The sequence below is a fragment of the Mustelus asterias genome, chromosome 3, assembly GCF_964213995.1.
Source record: "Mustelus asterias chromosome 3, sMusAst1.hap1.1, whole genome shotgun sequence".
NCBI lineage: Eukaryota > Metazoa > Chordata > Chondrichthyes > Carcharhiniformes > Triakidae > Mustelus > Mustelus asterias.
In genome coordinates, this window is record NC_135803.1 from 30,883,569 (window position 1) to 30,898,024 (window position 14,456).

At 40.9% G+C, this 14,456-nt stretch overlaps 1 protein-coding gene across 2 annotated transcripts in view; it reads right to left on the reverse strand.

The window, feature by feature from the left end:
• The window catches only part of abcc5 (ATP-binding cassette, sub-family C (CFTR/MRP), member 5), a 110,532-nt gene that overhangs the window by 38,093 nt on the left and 57,983 nt on the right, over positions 1-14,456 (reverse strand). For both annotated transcript variants that reach the window (XM_078206917.1, XM_078206918.1), the window contains 3 exons: positions 11,780-11,983; positions 8,586-8,729; positions 1,865-1,964 (listed from right to left, as the gene is read on the reverse strand). In XM_078206917.1, coding sequence (XP_078063043.1) covers positions 1,865-1,964; positions 8,586-8,729; positions 11,780-11,983 — 448 coding nt within the window. The remainder of the gene's footprint in view (positions 1-1,864; positions 1,965-8,585; positions 8,730-11,779; positions 11,984-14,456) is intronic.

Genomic DNA, 14,456 nt, shown 5'->3' on the forward strand with positions numbered 1-14,456 from the left:
CTTACACTGCAATGAAGTTACTGTGAAAATCCCCTATTCGCCACACTCCAGCACCTGTTCAGGTACACTGTGGGAGAATTTAGCATGGCCAATGCACCTAACCAACACCTCTTTCGTACTGTGGGAGAAAACCGGAGCACCCGGAGGAAACCCACGTAGACACAGGGAGAACGTGCAAACTCCACACAGACAGTGATCTAAGCCGGTAATCGAACTTGGGTCCCTAGCGCTGTGAGGCAGCATTGCTAACCACTGTGCCACCCCAGGTTACTGCAATAGTCTCTCACTATGAAAACTCTACTGAACCCAACACCAAATGTAAACTCCATTTGCAGAAAAATTAAGGTTTCCAACGACAACCTGGATTTATGTCTGCAGATTGTGAGTATCTGGAAACAGGAAGATTGCATTTGACCCAGTCCTTCAAATAAAACATTAAACCAAAGCTCTTGTTTAGATGAGGATGTTGAAGCAAAACAAAAAATTCTCCAGATGCCCTGGACAACATAGCTCTACGACTGATCAACTGGTCACATCTCATTGCGAGACTGTACTGCCACTGAATGTGTTATGTTTACGCATTTGACAGAATTCTAGAAGTAATTCACATTGTGAAACCCTTGAGATATTTTGACACAAGGTACTTTTTAAATGCATATGTTAGGTTACATCTTTTGATGATACTGTGCCTTTAAGAAATGTATTTGAGTCATGTTTCTTATGCAGGATTTGTTTAAGCAGTTTCTTTTATTATCAGTGCTGTTTTCTTTGTACCCAGCAGCCACTGTTGTTGCTGTAGCAACATAATTGATTTTAATTGCTAGCATGTTTGTTTTAATCTGGACCAATGTAGAATTGTTATTTTAGTGTTTTCCCCTGGGGCTCTTCAGGGTGGGGCTTGATTCAGGTTTGACAGGAAAGTTCATGTGACTGGACGGGGCTAAGCTCAGAGAGAAACCCAGCTCAGTTGCTGTTTCTGAACTGTAGAGAGAATGGCTGGGTCTCTGGATTTGGAGACTGGGATCTGCCAGAAAATAGGTCTCTTCTCAAGCTCTGCTGCTTGAAGGTAAATCTTTCCTTGGAGACTGCTGTATGGGAGTCAGAAAGCAAGTACCTTTCTGTATCTGTCCAGATGGGTTAAAATGCTGGAAATCTAGCATCCACATTAGCATATGTGCTTTTGGTGCTAAATGATTCTGAAATAGGATTCATGGTTATGGGGATATTGCTTAAATTGGAACTATAGAGATAGACAGCTGTTAAGAATTACACTTTGTCATGTTGAAGTATTCTAATTGGTAAAAGTAATGCTAATTCTTTTTGTTATATTCTAACTGTGTTCTTAAATAAAGTTTATTTAATAAAAACTACCAAGCGGGTCAACAAAAATCACACCTGGAGCAAAACACTAATACCAAAATTAAATAAGATCGGGGTCAAGGGAATTTCATAATATACCGTGGAGTTTCTGATTTGGTCCCTAACAATCTTCACAGTGTCACTCTATGTTGACACTGAGAAGATCAACTGAAATGGCTCCAGATACTAGATTTGAGAGTTCCCTTAGCATCTGAAGTTAGTAATTTTGTTAAGTGACTCGCACTTTAAAGTTGTTTTGCAGTTGAAGAGTGCACTTGAACACCATATCCTTACCAGCAATTGATTCCTGCCCTCGGTCTACTTTCCCTCCTTTTAAGACTCTGCTCAAGGCCATCTTCTGACCAACCTTTTGACCACCCCTGCTAAAATCTCTCTTTTTGGCTCAGCACATTTAAAAAAAAAACTACATTTCTGTGAAGTGCCTTGGGATGTTTCACTACATTCCTACACTAGTGGCATTATGGCTGTTGTTATGAATTCATACCTGCTGCTTTATCTGTATTTCTTTCCTTCTTCACAGATCCGGTCTGGCTTTTTTCTTGAGATTTCTTTAAGGAATTGTTAGTATTATTTTTGTTGTTTACCTGAAAAATAGCCAAAGATGTGACTTTAGAAAGCAGAATGCAGAAAATCTAAGGCTCTCACTTTTGTAAATATGTTACCACATGCAATTAAATAGTGCTTCTCATCTACTCATGTTTGAAAGTTTCAAGAGCACATTGTCATGAATCCTCATACTAAAACTGGAAATAGATTACTTCTCAAGTAATGTTTCCTCAACCTCAACATTGACAAATCTACAAATAAATAGGATATACTGTGGTCATGTCCTTTTAGGAACTCTGGACCCTATCTGGTCAATTGACCTCCATTCTAGTGTCTATAGCAGCCTTTTTCTTGGGCCATGACCTTACCATGATTTAAGAAGCTGAGAAGTGAGACCCTCAGAGCAACGAACCTTTCATAAACTAAACTAAATAGAAAAGAGATACCAGGGTGGGCTGAGAAGAATATTTGCATGTAGAAGATTAATTTACAGTACTTGAAGAAAACTATACTTGGTGTGTAAGTTATCTAACATATTTTCTGATTCAACCTTCACAACAAACAACAGTACGCTACCGGTGCCACGTGATAGCGAGTTGAGGAACAGGGAGAGAGTGCACTTAAACATGTGGTTGCAGGGATGGTGCAGGAGGGAGGGTTTCAGATACTTGGATAATTGGAACACGTTCTGGGGAAGGTGGGACCTCTACAAACAGGATGGGGTGCACCTGAACCAGAGGGGCACCAATATCCTGGGAGGGAAATTTGCTACGGCTCTTCAGGGGGATTTAAACTAATTTGTCAGGGGAGTGGGAAAAGGAGTTGTAGTCCGGAAGTCAGTGTTGAGGGTGGTGAGGTATTGGGGAAGGTATCAAGGTCAAGGGTGGGTACCGGTAGACAGGAAGGTGGGTTGAAGTGTGTCTACTTCAATGCAAGGAGCATCCGGAACAAGGTGGATGAACTTGGGGCGTGGATTGCTACTTGGGACTACGATGTTGTGGCCATTACGGAGACGTGGGTAGAACAAGGACAGGAATGGTTGTTGGACGTTCCGGGGTATAGATGTTTCAGTAAGTGTAGGGAAGCTGGTAAAAGAGGTGGAGGAGTAGCATTGTTAATCAAGGATAGTTTAACGGCTGCGGAAAAGCACTTTGAGGGGGATATGCACACTGAGGTAATATGGGCTGCAGTTAGAAACAGGAAAGGAGCGGTCACGTTGTTAGGAGTTTACTATAGGCCCCCAAATAGTAATAGAGATGTGGAGGAAGAAATTGCTAAGCAGATTATGGATACGTGTGGGGGTCACAGGGTAGTTGTCATGGGGGACTTTAACTTTCCAAATATTGATTGGAACCTTTGTAGGTCAAATAGTTTGGATGGGGCACTTTTTGTGCAGTGTGTGCAGGAGGGTTTCCTGACACAATATGTGGATAGGCCGACAAGGGGTGAGGCCACATTGGATTTGGTACTGGGAAATGAACCGGGCCAAGTGTTAGATTTGGTTGTGGGAGAGAACTTTGGAGATAGTGACCACAATTCGGTGTCTTTTGTTATTGCAATGGAGAGGGATAGGGCCGGACGGCAGGGCAAGGCTTACAATTGGGGGAGAGGTAATTATGATGCGATTAGGCAAGAATTAGGGGGCATAAGATGGGAACAGAAACTGTCAGGGAAAGGCACTGATGAAAAGTGGAACTTTTTCAAGGAACAAATACTGGGTGTCCTTGATAGGTATGTCCCTGTCAGGCAGGGAGGAAATGACCGAGTGAGGGAACCGTGGTTCACAAAAGAGGTGGAATGTCTTGTGAAAAGGAAGAGGGAAGCTTATGTAGGGATGAGGAAACAAGGTTCAGATGGCTCGATTGAGGGTTACAAGTTAGCAAGGAATGAGCTGAAAAAGGGGCTGAGGAGAGCTAGGAGGGGACATGAGAAGTCCTTGGCGGGTCGGATCAAGGAAAACCCCAAGGCTTTTTACTCTTATGTGAGGAATAAAAGAATGACCAGGGTGAGGTTAGGGCCGGTCAAGGACAGTGGTGGGAACTTGTGTATGGAATCAGTAGAGATAGGCGAGGTGATGAATGAATACTTTTCTTCAGTGTTCACCAAGGAGAGGGGCCATGTTTTTCAGGAAGAGAAGGTGTTACAGGCTAATAGGCTGGAGGAAATAGATGTTCGGAGGGAGGATGTACTGGCAGTTTTGAATAAACTGAAGGTCGATAAGTCCCCTGGGCCTGATGAAATGTATCCTAGGATTCTTTGGGAGGCGAGGGATGAGATTGCAGAGCCTTTGGCTTTGATCTTTGGGTCCTCGCTGTCCACGGGGATGGTGCCAGAGGACTGGAGAGTGGCAAATGTTGTTCCTCTGTTTAAGAAAGGGAATAGAAATGACCCTGGTAATTATAGACCGGTTAGTCTGACTTCGGTGGTTGGTAAATTGATGGAAAAGGTCCTTAGGGATGGGATTTACGACCATTTAGAAAGATGCGGATTAATCCGGGATAGTCAGCACGGATTTGTGAAGGGCAAATCGTGCCTCACAAATTTGATAGAATTTTTTGAGGAGGTAACTAGGTGTGTTGATGAAGGTAGGGCGGTTGATGTCATATACATGGATTTTAGTAAGGCGTTTGATAAGGCCCCCCATGGTCGGCTTATGATGAAAGTAAGGAGGTGTGGGATAGAGGGAAAGTTGGCCGATTGGATAGGTAACTGGCTATCTGATCGAAGACAGAGGGTGGTGGTGGATGGAAAATTTTCGGACTGGAGGCAGGTTGCTAGCGGAGTGCCGCAGGGATCGGTGCTTGGTCCTCTGCTCTTTGTGATTTTTATTAATGACTTAGAGGAGGGGGCTGAAGGGTGGATCAGTAAATTTGCTGATGACACCAAGATTGGTGGAGTAGTGGATGAGGTGGAGGGGTGTTGTAGGCTGCAAAGAGACATAGATAGGATGCAAAGCTGGGCTGAAAAATGGCAAATGGAGTTTAACCCTGATAAATGTGAGATGATTCATTTTGGTAGGACAAATTTAAATGTGGATTACAGGGTCAAAGGTAGGGTTCTGAAGACTGTGGAGGAACAGAGAGATCTTGGGGTCCATATCCACAGATCTCTAAAGGTTGCCACTCAAGTGGATAGAGCTGTGAAGAAGGCATATAGTGTGTTAGCTTTTATTAACAGGGGGTTGGAGTTTAAGAGCCGTGGGGTTATGCTGCAACTGTACAGGACCTTGGTGAGACCGCATTTGGAATATTGCGTGCAGTTCTGGTCACCTCACTATAAGAAGGATGTGGAAGCGCTGGAAAGAGTGCAGAGGAGATTTACCAGGATGCTGCCTGGTTTGGAGTGTCGGTCTTATGAGGAAAGGTTGAGGGAGCTGGGGCTGTTCTCTCTGGAGCGGAGGAGATTGAGGGGAGACTTAATAGAGGTTTATAAAATGATGAAGGGGATAGATCGAGTGAACGTTCAAAGACTATTTCCTCGGGTGGATGGAGCTATTACAAGGGGGCATAACTATAGGGTTCATGGTGGGAGATATAGGAAGGATATCAGAGGTAGGTTCTTCACGCAGAGAGTGGTTGGGGTGTGGAATGGACTGCCTGCAGTGATAGTGGAGTCAGACACTTTAGGATCATTTAAGCGGTTATTGGATAGGCACATGGAGCACACCAGGATGGTAGGGAGTGGGATAGCTTGATCTTGGTTTCAGATGAAGGTCGGCACAACATCGTGGGCCGAAGGGCCTGTTCTGTGCTGTACTGTTCTATGTTCTATCAGTGGTGCAAAAGACTGATGGTAGGGCTTTCAGATTTGCACCTTTATGCTGACTTATTAGTAATAGGAGTCCTAAAGTACTTCTTGATCTTGGCATTGATGGAAGGTAGTTAATGTGTAGTTTCAATAACAACTCCATGCATTTGCTTTCTCTGCTAAATTGCTGAGTGGGCCTTACCAAGGAGATAGCATCTGCTGCTTATCAAGCTTTAGACTCAAAATAAACCATACTAGCCCAATGATAATTAAAATGGCTTGGTGATCAAGGGAGAGAGAAATGTCTCAGGATGTAGAAAACATTATGTTTGAAAACAACGGAATCATCCTCAGCCATGTCAAAATTAATAGTATAACTTTAACTATTGGTCATATAGATGTAATTTTACCATGGCATGTGGATAAGGTGCAAATAGGACAAAGCTATTCGATAATTTAACCAATGAATATGAAACGCAATTGGCTGCAAGTACTTAAAAAACCCTATTTGTAAGATTAAATTAAACTATTAAGATAACCAGTTATATATTTCAACAGATATCATGGTAATTGCTGCCTAAAAGCTCAGCTTTCTTGTTCCTTTTAAACTCAGACCACTGCATGCTACAATTCAGTTTCCCACTCGAACACATTCTTTCCCAGGATCTCCATGGTTGCTTCAGTCTTCCCTTTTACAATTTTCAGGCTTTTAAAATCTCAACTTGCTATCACTTTCAGCATTTCTTGATTTTAATAACCTTTCTTATTCATTTTAACTTTAGCTTTTGAGTTCAAAAAGCCTCAAAGAAACACATTCAGCCAAAGACATTACTTAAAAATAACTTCCAGAACATGCAAAAGAACCTCCCTTCCAACTGTCCAAGGTCCCAAATACTCCTTCCAGGTCAAAGTGCAATTTACTTCTTTCAATTTAGCGTACAACTGCTCACGGTGTGATCTCTTCTACATTGGGAAGGCCGAATGCAGACTGGGTAACAGCTTATGGAATACCTGCATTCAGTTTGGAAATGTGACCCCAAGTTTACCGTCAATAACTTGTCATTTTAATTATCTGTCCCACTCCATGGTTATCTTTCTATCCTACATTATTTCAACAAACTTAAAGCAAACTTAAGGATCAGCACTACATCTTCCAATTAGGCATGTTAATCTTCTGAACTCAACACCCAAGTTCATTAAGATCATCCGAGTCACATTTTGTTTTGAATAGGAACAGTTTGTGATGACTTTGCTTGTCCCACTTACATCTTCTTTAGACCTATTTTTTGCTTTTTTACTTGTCCTGGGTGAGGAACTGCAAGATGCATAGTTGCTTTCTGTTTCAGCCTGAATTGTTTTTTCGAGGAGGGGCAGTGGTTGTGGGAGGGGGGACAGTGCAGATGGGGGAAGTTGCAGTTGAAAAGAGTCTCTGCTCAGTAAAGGTGAAGGTCTCTGCATCCTCGGGCTTGAATAATTTATCACATACTTTGTCTGCCCATGGCTTTGCAGTTTCTTATCCTGGTCCGTAGAGAAGGCCAGACTGTTACTGGTTAGACTTGCATACTTCAATTCCTTTATTAGTGATGATTTGTTTCTTTCGTCCATTTTTGGGTATCTGATTGCTCAGCACAGGTAAATTGAAGTAAATTGTTGGCAAAATGCATGATGTGGAATGGGGTTGCTTTAGGCTTGCTATAATCTATACCTGATTGGGAGTGCACTGAAATGTGTTTGGCATGGACTATTTTGCTCAGAAGCGGCTTTTAAACTTTGGTTTAAAACTTTTCATCCAATTTTTTTCCACTGTGTTTTGCCGCCATGGAAGGAAGATTTAATTTATTCCTCATATAATCCTATTTTCCTTCTACCACCCAGTGCTTCATTTTTAATCAGCCTTGTTTATTCATTGGTTGCCTTGTTGTTAAATGCGACTGGTACCAATAAAATCAGAGATTTATACAAAATGGTTTCTTTCCACCTCCAGGAATCTTTCTGCACTGTTGCGTTTCTGATGACCAGTGGTATTCTTTAAGCTACCAAAATACACTTTCCTAAATTCCATTTTTAAATATTTGCTGATCGCTTTCCTGTTTTGAAAGTTAATTATTTATTCTTATACATATCTTGAGTGCCCAGGTCAATATTTTGTTTCCTGAATGGGATACATTGTACCATTATGTGTTACCCATTACAGCCAAATAAGCAAGGTGTACAAGATAAGATCAGCACACCTTCTATCAGCATAGTATCTGGAATCTAAAGATTACCCAGCATTTTAATAGACCATAATCTATTGTGGGCCGGCACAGTGGCGAGCACTGTTACCTCAGCGCCAGGGACACGGTTTCAATTCCAGCCTTGGGTATCCGTGTGGAGTTTGCACGTTCTCCCCATGTGGATTTCCTCCAGGTGCTCCAGTTTCCTCCCATAGTCCAAAAATGAACAGGTTAGGTGGATCGGCCATGCTAAATTGCGCTTTGGTGTCCTAACGTGTAGATTAGATGGATTAGCCATGGGATATGTGTGAGGTTATGGGGATAGGGTGGGTGAGTGGATCTGGGCAAGTTACTCTGTCAAGCTGAATCGCTGAAGACAATGGACCAAATGGCCTCTTCCACACAATAGGATTTTCTTTTAAATTTATTAGTCACAGATAGGCTTACATTCACACTGCAATGAAGTTACAGTGAAAATCCCCTTGTCACCACGCTTCGGCACCTGTTCAGGTACACTGAGGGAGAATTTAGCATGGCCAATGCACCTAACAAGTTTGTGTTTCGGGCTGTGGGAAGAAACTGGAGCACCCGGCGGAAACGCACGCAGACACTGGGAAAACATGCAGACTTCGCACAGTGACCATGTCTTATACACAGAATACACCAGAGTTGTATTTCGTTGATATACAAAATTACCTCAACATGTGGAGTGTCTCCCAGCTGTAGATTGTTGAACATTGCTGCATAATCACCATCCAAGATCATTAATTCTTCATGAGACCCTCTCTCAGTTATACAGCCATCCTTCATTAACAGCACCTCATCACAGTCCACCAAATACTGCTCAAGTTAGACAGAGAATAAATTAATTCCTAATGCATTTTTACAACTCACACACAGATGTCCAACTACATTGTTCCTTAATCCTATTTTATTAGTTGAGACCAAACGTAAATAATGGTACAGGCACACTATGCTCCATCAAAAACTTCTCACCAGTTAGCAACAAACAAGTTATTTGCCATTTGTGCTAAACCGAAAAACAAAGCAACTTACCGGCTTGTAATACATTTACCCCTGCAACTCCAAGTTGCCATAATCTTCTGTTTTCCTGCTTCACCTTATCCATCATGGCCAAACATCCCTACCCTCCTGTTGAGTTCCATTACTATAACAAAAGGATTTTTCCCGCAAAAAAACTATTTTGTTCTCATTTAAATTCAACTTTTATGGATTTAATGGTTAATCAACCATTTGCTTAAAAATTGAAAGTAGTAGATAACTTTCCTTTGAGACATCTTCATTAGTTAAATCAATTTTGACAACTTCATGAACGTCAGATTTGCCGCCTCATTTGTCTTTGACAATCCCATTAAAAGAAAACAAATCGCACTCTTGGCACTCAGCCTGATTTGAAACAAGCCGAGAAGTACTTACCAAGAATAAGCAACGATGAAAGTTGTATGACAATAAAACTAACATGAATCTGCACAAACATTACAATGAACAATGAAACTGATGAACATCTTAGACTTGAGCCATATCAGAAGGTAGCTTTGATAAGATTTAAAAGACTTCCTCTGGTGTGTCACATCTTCCATTGTTCCTTGTTCTTCCCAATCACCATTTACAAACTCAAAAGTACTAAATGCAATTCCAAAGCAATGAAGTTTTTAAAATCTGGGCTGCAAAGGCAAGATTGCGATGTCTAGCATGCAGATTGCTTTAAAACTAAGTCATCATGCTACAATGATCTTGAGTGGAACCTGGCAATTAATAGTTCAAGAATTAACTATGCATGAGTTAAGTAAGCTGTCACTTTCCCTGATAGAAAATGTATAAATACAGATCCACGTCACTGTTCAATTATTTAGTACTTCATAACAAGTTGTTCAAAGTAAAACTAATATGTGTCTAGACTAACAAAAATCCTTTATCTAACTAAATAATAGGTTAATTCCTGGTACATTCCAACTAGGTTATATGCCCTCTCAAATGAATTAATTTGAAGCGGCAGTTAAAATTTCAGCACCAACATTTGCTTCCAATAGCACACTTTTTCCAAGAGGTCTCCAGCTGAGTATTTTGATGCATAGCAAGCATCAGGAAACAGAGGTGGTTTTCAATAATTTATATTTGTATTGGTGGGTATTGGGAATAGGGATTAGCTTTAAGTTTAATTTTGTGTTTCTGTATTTGAAAGGATTAATGATTTCATTTTGGTCTAGGTGCATGTATGGCAATGAGAGTTTATGATGTAGAAGCAAATAGGTTTTAAAGGAAAACTAGGTTGCTGCTTAGTAACCAGGGCCACCCTGGGACAGAATTTTTTTTAAAGCTGGAAACAGGAGAAAATGGACAGGAACAGGAAACTGCACAAAGTAGACTTTCCAGAAAAAAAAAGAAAGCAAGTCCAAAGATGTGTAAGGTCAGGTTGATTGGACATGCAAAATTGCCCCATAGTGTCCCAGGATGTATGGGTTAGGGAGATTAGCGGGGTAAATACATGGGGTTATGGGGATAAGGCCTGGATAGCATGGTCTGTTGAAGAGTCGGGGCAGACTTCATGGTCTGAATGGCCTCCTTCTGCACTGTGGGGATTCTACGATAGTCCAAAAACCAGGGAGTTGGGGACAAGAATGATGCTTCAGGAAGACAGTTAAGTTAAAGAAAATAACAAATTAAACAAGGTCCTGTTCAGGAGAATTTAAGTAAAAAGCAGTGCAAGAGCTCAGAGTTAAAGGGAAAACTGCAAGAACCAGATTTAAAGTCAGTTAGATGAGAAGTCAGACCAGAGATAAATCAGAAGTTTGGTGACATCTTAATACAACCTTGAAGCAGTGGTGGCCTGTTGGTATGGCTGGTTTTATGAAAGATTGTGTGAAAACTTGAATGCATGTGGCAATTCAAGGCATATGAATACCGAAAGGACAGACTGAAATCCTGGAAGTGGATCCTTGTTGAAAGCATCCTAAAGTAAGCGTTGTTTGGGTGAAGATTCCAAACGTGCTCTTTGAGAGTGGAGCTTGGAAACCCTTGTGTAAGTCAGGGCTCCAGTGAGACTAGTTGGCTTACAGTGTGACAAGCATCTTGGGGATTGATCAGAAATCCACAGGGGTTATACTGAGTGGCACCTGCCACTTGGTTTCAGAGTATGGTGTGTCTGACCACGGTTCACCTGTTGGTTTATAAGGACTGTGTATTTACTGAGAACATTAGAGTATAAGACACATTTTAAAAACTTGTTATCCTTGCAAATCTGTATCTATCTGTAAATGTTAATTGGCAGTCCTGCAACTCTGTTCACCCACATCTCTAAACAAAAAAAAACAAAAGTTCTGATCTACTTAGCCGAGATTCCACTCCAGGGTCCGACTGTCCAGTAGTATCAGCTGGGATCATAACATAAGGTTTACCATGGATGCCATTTCCAAATATCAACTTAAAAGGGAAAATCCAAGTTGTGTTACACAAAATTTATACTTGTGAAAGTTGAACTCCATTTTTTGAAATACAATAATTGCGAGCAATTTACATAAAGACATCATGGTGATCGACAGATATCAGCTCCTTCCACAAACATTGACATTTATGCAAGTCGTAATCACAATAAAACATTATCTTCACAGTCGCTGATGTGAATGTGGAAAGGCCCGATAAGCAAAAAAAATATTGGAACTACAATCTTGTCTCAAACCGGATTATTTAGAAAAGCAATTTTCAGAAATAAATTGTGCAATGATACAATATTCAGTGTGTACAGTACTGATAAAACCTGTATTTATAAAAAAAAACATACAAGGAACCTTAATTCATAGTTTGTGTGCCTGCTTCAAAGATTCTTGTTCTTTCATAATGACAGTATCTCCTTTACCCATGATGTAAGTTACCTGGAGCTGGTGGGTGATAAAGAGAATAGTTTTCCATTTCAGCTGCTTTTTAATAGCATTGTTAAAGATGTGGTTTCCCACATGAGCATCCAGTGCACTGAGTGGATCATCCAATATGTAAATGCTCCTGTCACTGTACAGAGCACGTGCCAAACTGATCCTCTGCCGTTGTCCTCCACTCAAATTAGCTCCATGTTCTCCCACCTGTATTCCAACCAAATAGCATTGTAGTATTAGTCTGCAGAAGTAAAATTCTGGCTTCAATGCTAAGTCACTGATACAAAGTATTCTGATTTGAAAATAAACTCCAACTTTACCATAGTTTTAAATGGGTGAACATATGTCATTATAGGTTCAACTAATTTTATTCTTGTATAGACAACGTAGAAGCAGATTTTTATAGTACTCTATTGTTTTACAATTTCACTATATCTAAATGTAAAACCTTCAAATGAGCTAAAAGTATAGTTAAAAGTCTTCTAAAGCAATTAAATACTTGCATATTTCTTGAAACATTATTGCCTCAATTTGTTAGTCAATATGTGAAGGAGAGAGCAAGCTTGCGTTTATACAGCACCTTCCCCAACTCAGGACTTTACAACCAATCAAATACCTTTGAGGTAAAGTCATTGTAAGGAAATCAACAAGAACTTTTTCTTCATCTATTAGTTGTTTTTCTGCAGAAGCACTGATGTAGTGGGAATATTACTGAGATCCTTTGACACTTCCAGATCAGTGAGGCAAACTTGGGATGATTTCTAATAGGTTGTGGAGTCCATTTAAGTTTTAAATAATAGTACAGCTGATAATTACATTGCAGCATCAGAGAAACATTAAGCTTCAGGCCATACTTGTGCACAAACGTGACAAGATTTATTTTGAAATATAATGATGTCATCAGCATTTTGAACAAAAGCCTTTTATCAAAGGATATGTCCCCACAGAGCAAAGGAACACACCCATCTCTGGGAAACAAAGTTTAAAGCATACATGTAAAAAGATGGTGAAAGCCTACATTAACTTTGCACCTTAAATGTAAAAACAATCCCCAAGATGTTTCAGAGGCAAGACCAAAGTTTAGAAAGATGTGTGAAAATATCTACAAGGTATGTAACCCACATCCATCTTCCTCACAAAATAGAAGCCTGCCAAATTGTAGTTTTAGCTCAAAGACAATGCTTCAGCTTTTACACCGGTTTTATGGGCTGCAATTAAATCTAAACAACAGTGTTTCTCAACAGTATGAGGACTGCTTCTTGTGGCAGTCTTGTACATTCTGACTAGAAATTGACTGAAATATACCAAAGCAGTAGTTGTAGAATGGCTGGAATGACCCACAACTTGCCCCATGGCCTTCTTCCTCAAAGATAGTTGTGCAATTGCACTTCTCCAATAACATGGCTATCCACTCAATCACCATTTTCTCTCATGTCCTTGCATCAGAGAAGAAAAACAGCCGACACTGCTTAAATTCCAGTGCAATTCCAGTGGGGCTGGCATGGTGGCACAGTGATTAGCACTGCTGCATCACAGTGCCAGGGACCCAGGTTCGATTCCAGTCTTTGGTGACTGTGTGGAGTTTGCACTTTCTCCCCATGTCTCCATGAGTTTCCTCTGGGTGCTTCAGTTTCCTCCCAGAGTCCAGAGATGTAGAGGTTAAGTGGATTAGTGGGGTGTATAAATGGGGTTACGGAGATAGGGCCTGGGTGGGATGCTCTGCTCTCGGTGCAGGTTCAATGGGCCGAATGGCCTCTTTCTGCATTGTAAGGATTCTAATAAACTGAGTTTCTGCAAGTATTTACATAATAGTGGAAACTTCTTCCCTGAATTATGCAAAGATTAACAAGAAGACAATTTGCTAATCTAGATGCAACTTGAAACATGCCTTCCATTTAAAAAGTTGGAGCAAGTCCGAAGGGTTGCTAGTCAGAATGGCAAAACTTTACAAACAGGGCTGATCAGTGAAAACAAACAATGAAAATCTTTTTATACACAAGGAACTTGAAATCATCTTTGGCAATATAATTAGTAATCTAAAATGGAACCCAGCGAGGTCCTGCTGGGCAAAGTTGCCAAATAGTTTGTTGAAAATAAGACAGGAATGGAGGATATCTAGCAATCCAAATACAAATAGAATCATCAAAGAATACAGTACAGAAAAAGGCCATTTCACTCATCAGGTACAATCTTACTGGCTTCCTGCGCTGGTCGATCAGCATGGCCAGCTGGAAAGATAGTGTGAGGCCAAAAATCCGATTTGCGCCCTTGCTATCTTCACGGCCCTGTTTTGCCGGCGAGAACGGCTTTGCGCTCAGAAAGGGCACAAAGCCTATTAGCATAGAATTGACTACATTTAAATGTAATTATTGAGTCCGACACAGCTGCTTACACCCTCATGGTTACTTTCCCTCGCCAGCGCGATGTCACAGTGCCATGGCTACCGGGGGTGTGTGGTGTGTGTGGATGAGGGTGTGTGTGTGTGCCCACCTGCCTAAAAACTGAGGCTGGGTGAGAAAAGGCCATTAAGTCACCACTCAAGACTTCAAACTCTCTTTTATTTTAATAGCTGGGCAATCACTTCAGAGCAGTACAGATGAAAAGCTACATTGTTGGAGGGACAACCTTCAGAATAAGGCCTCATTTACATCTTCAAGTGGACATGAAGGGTCCAATGATA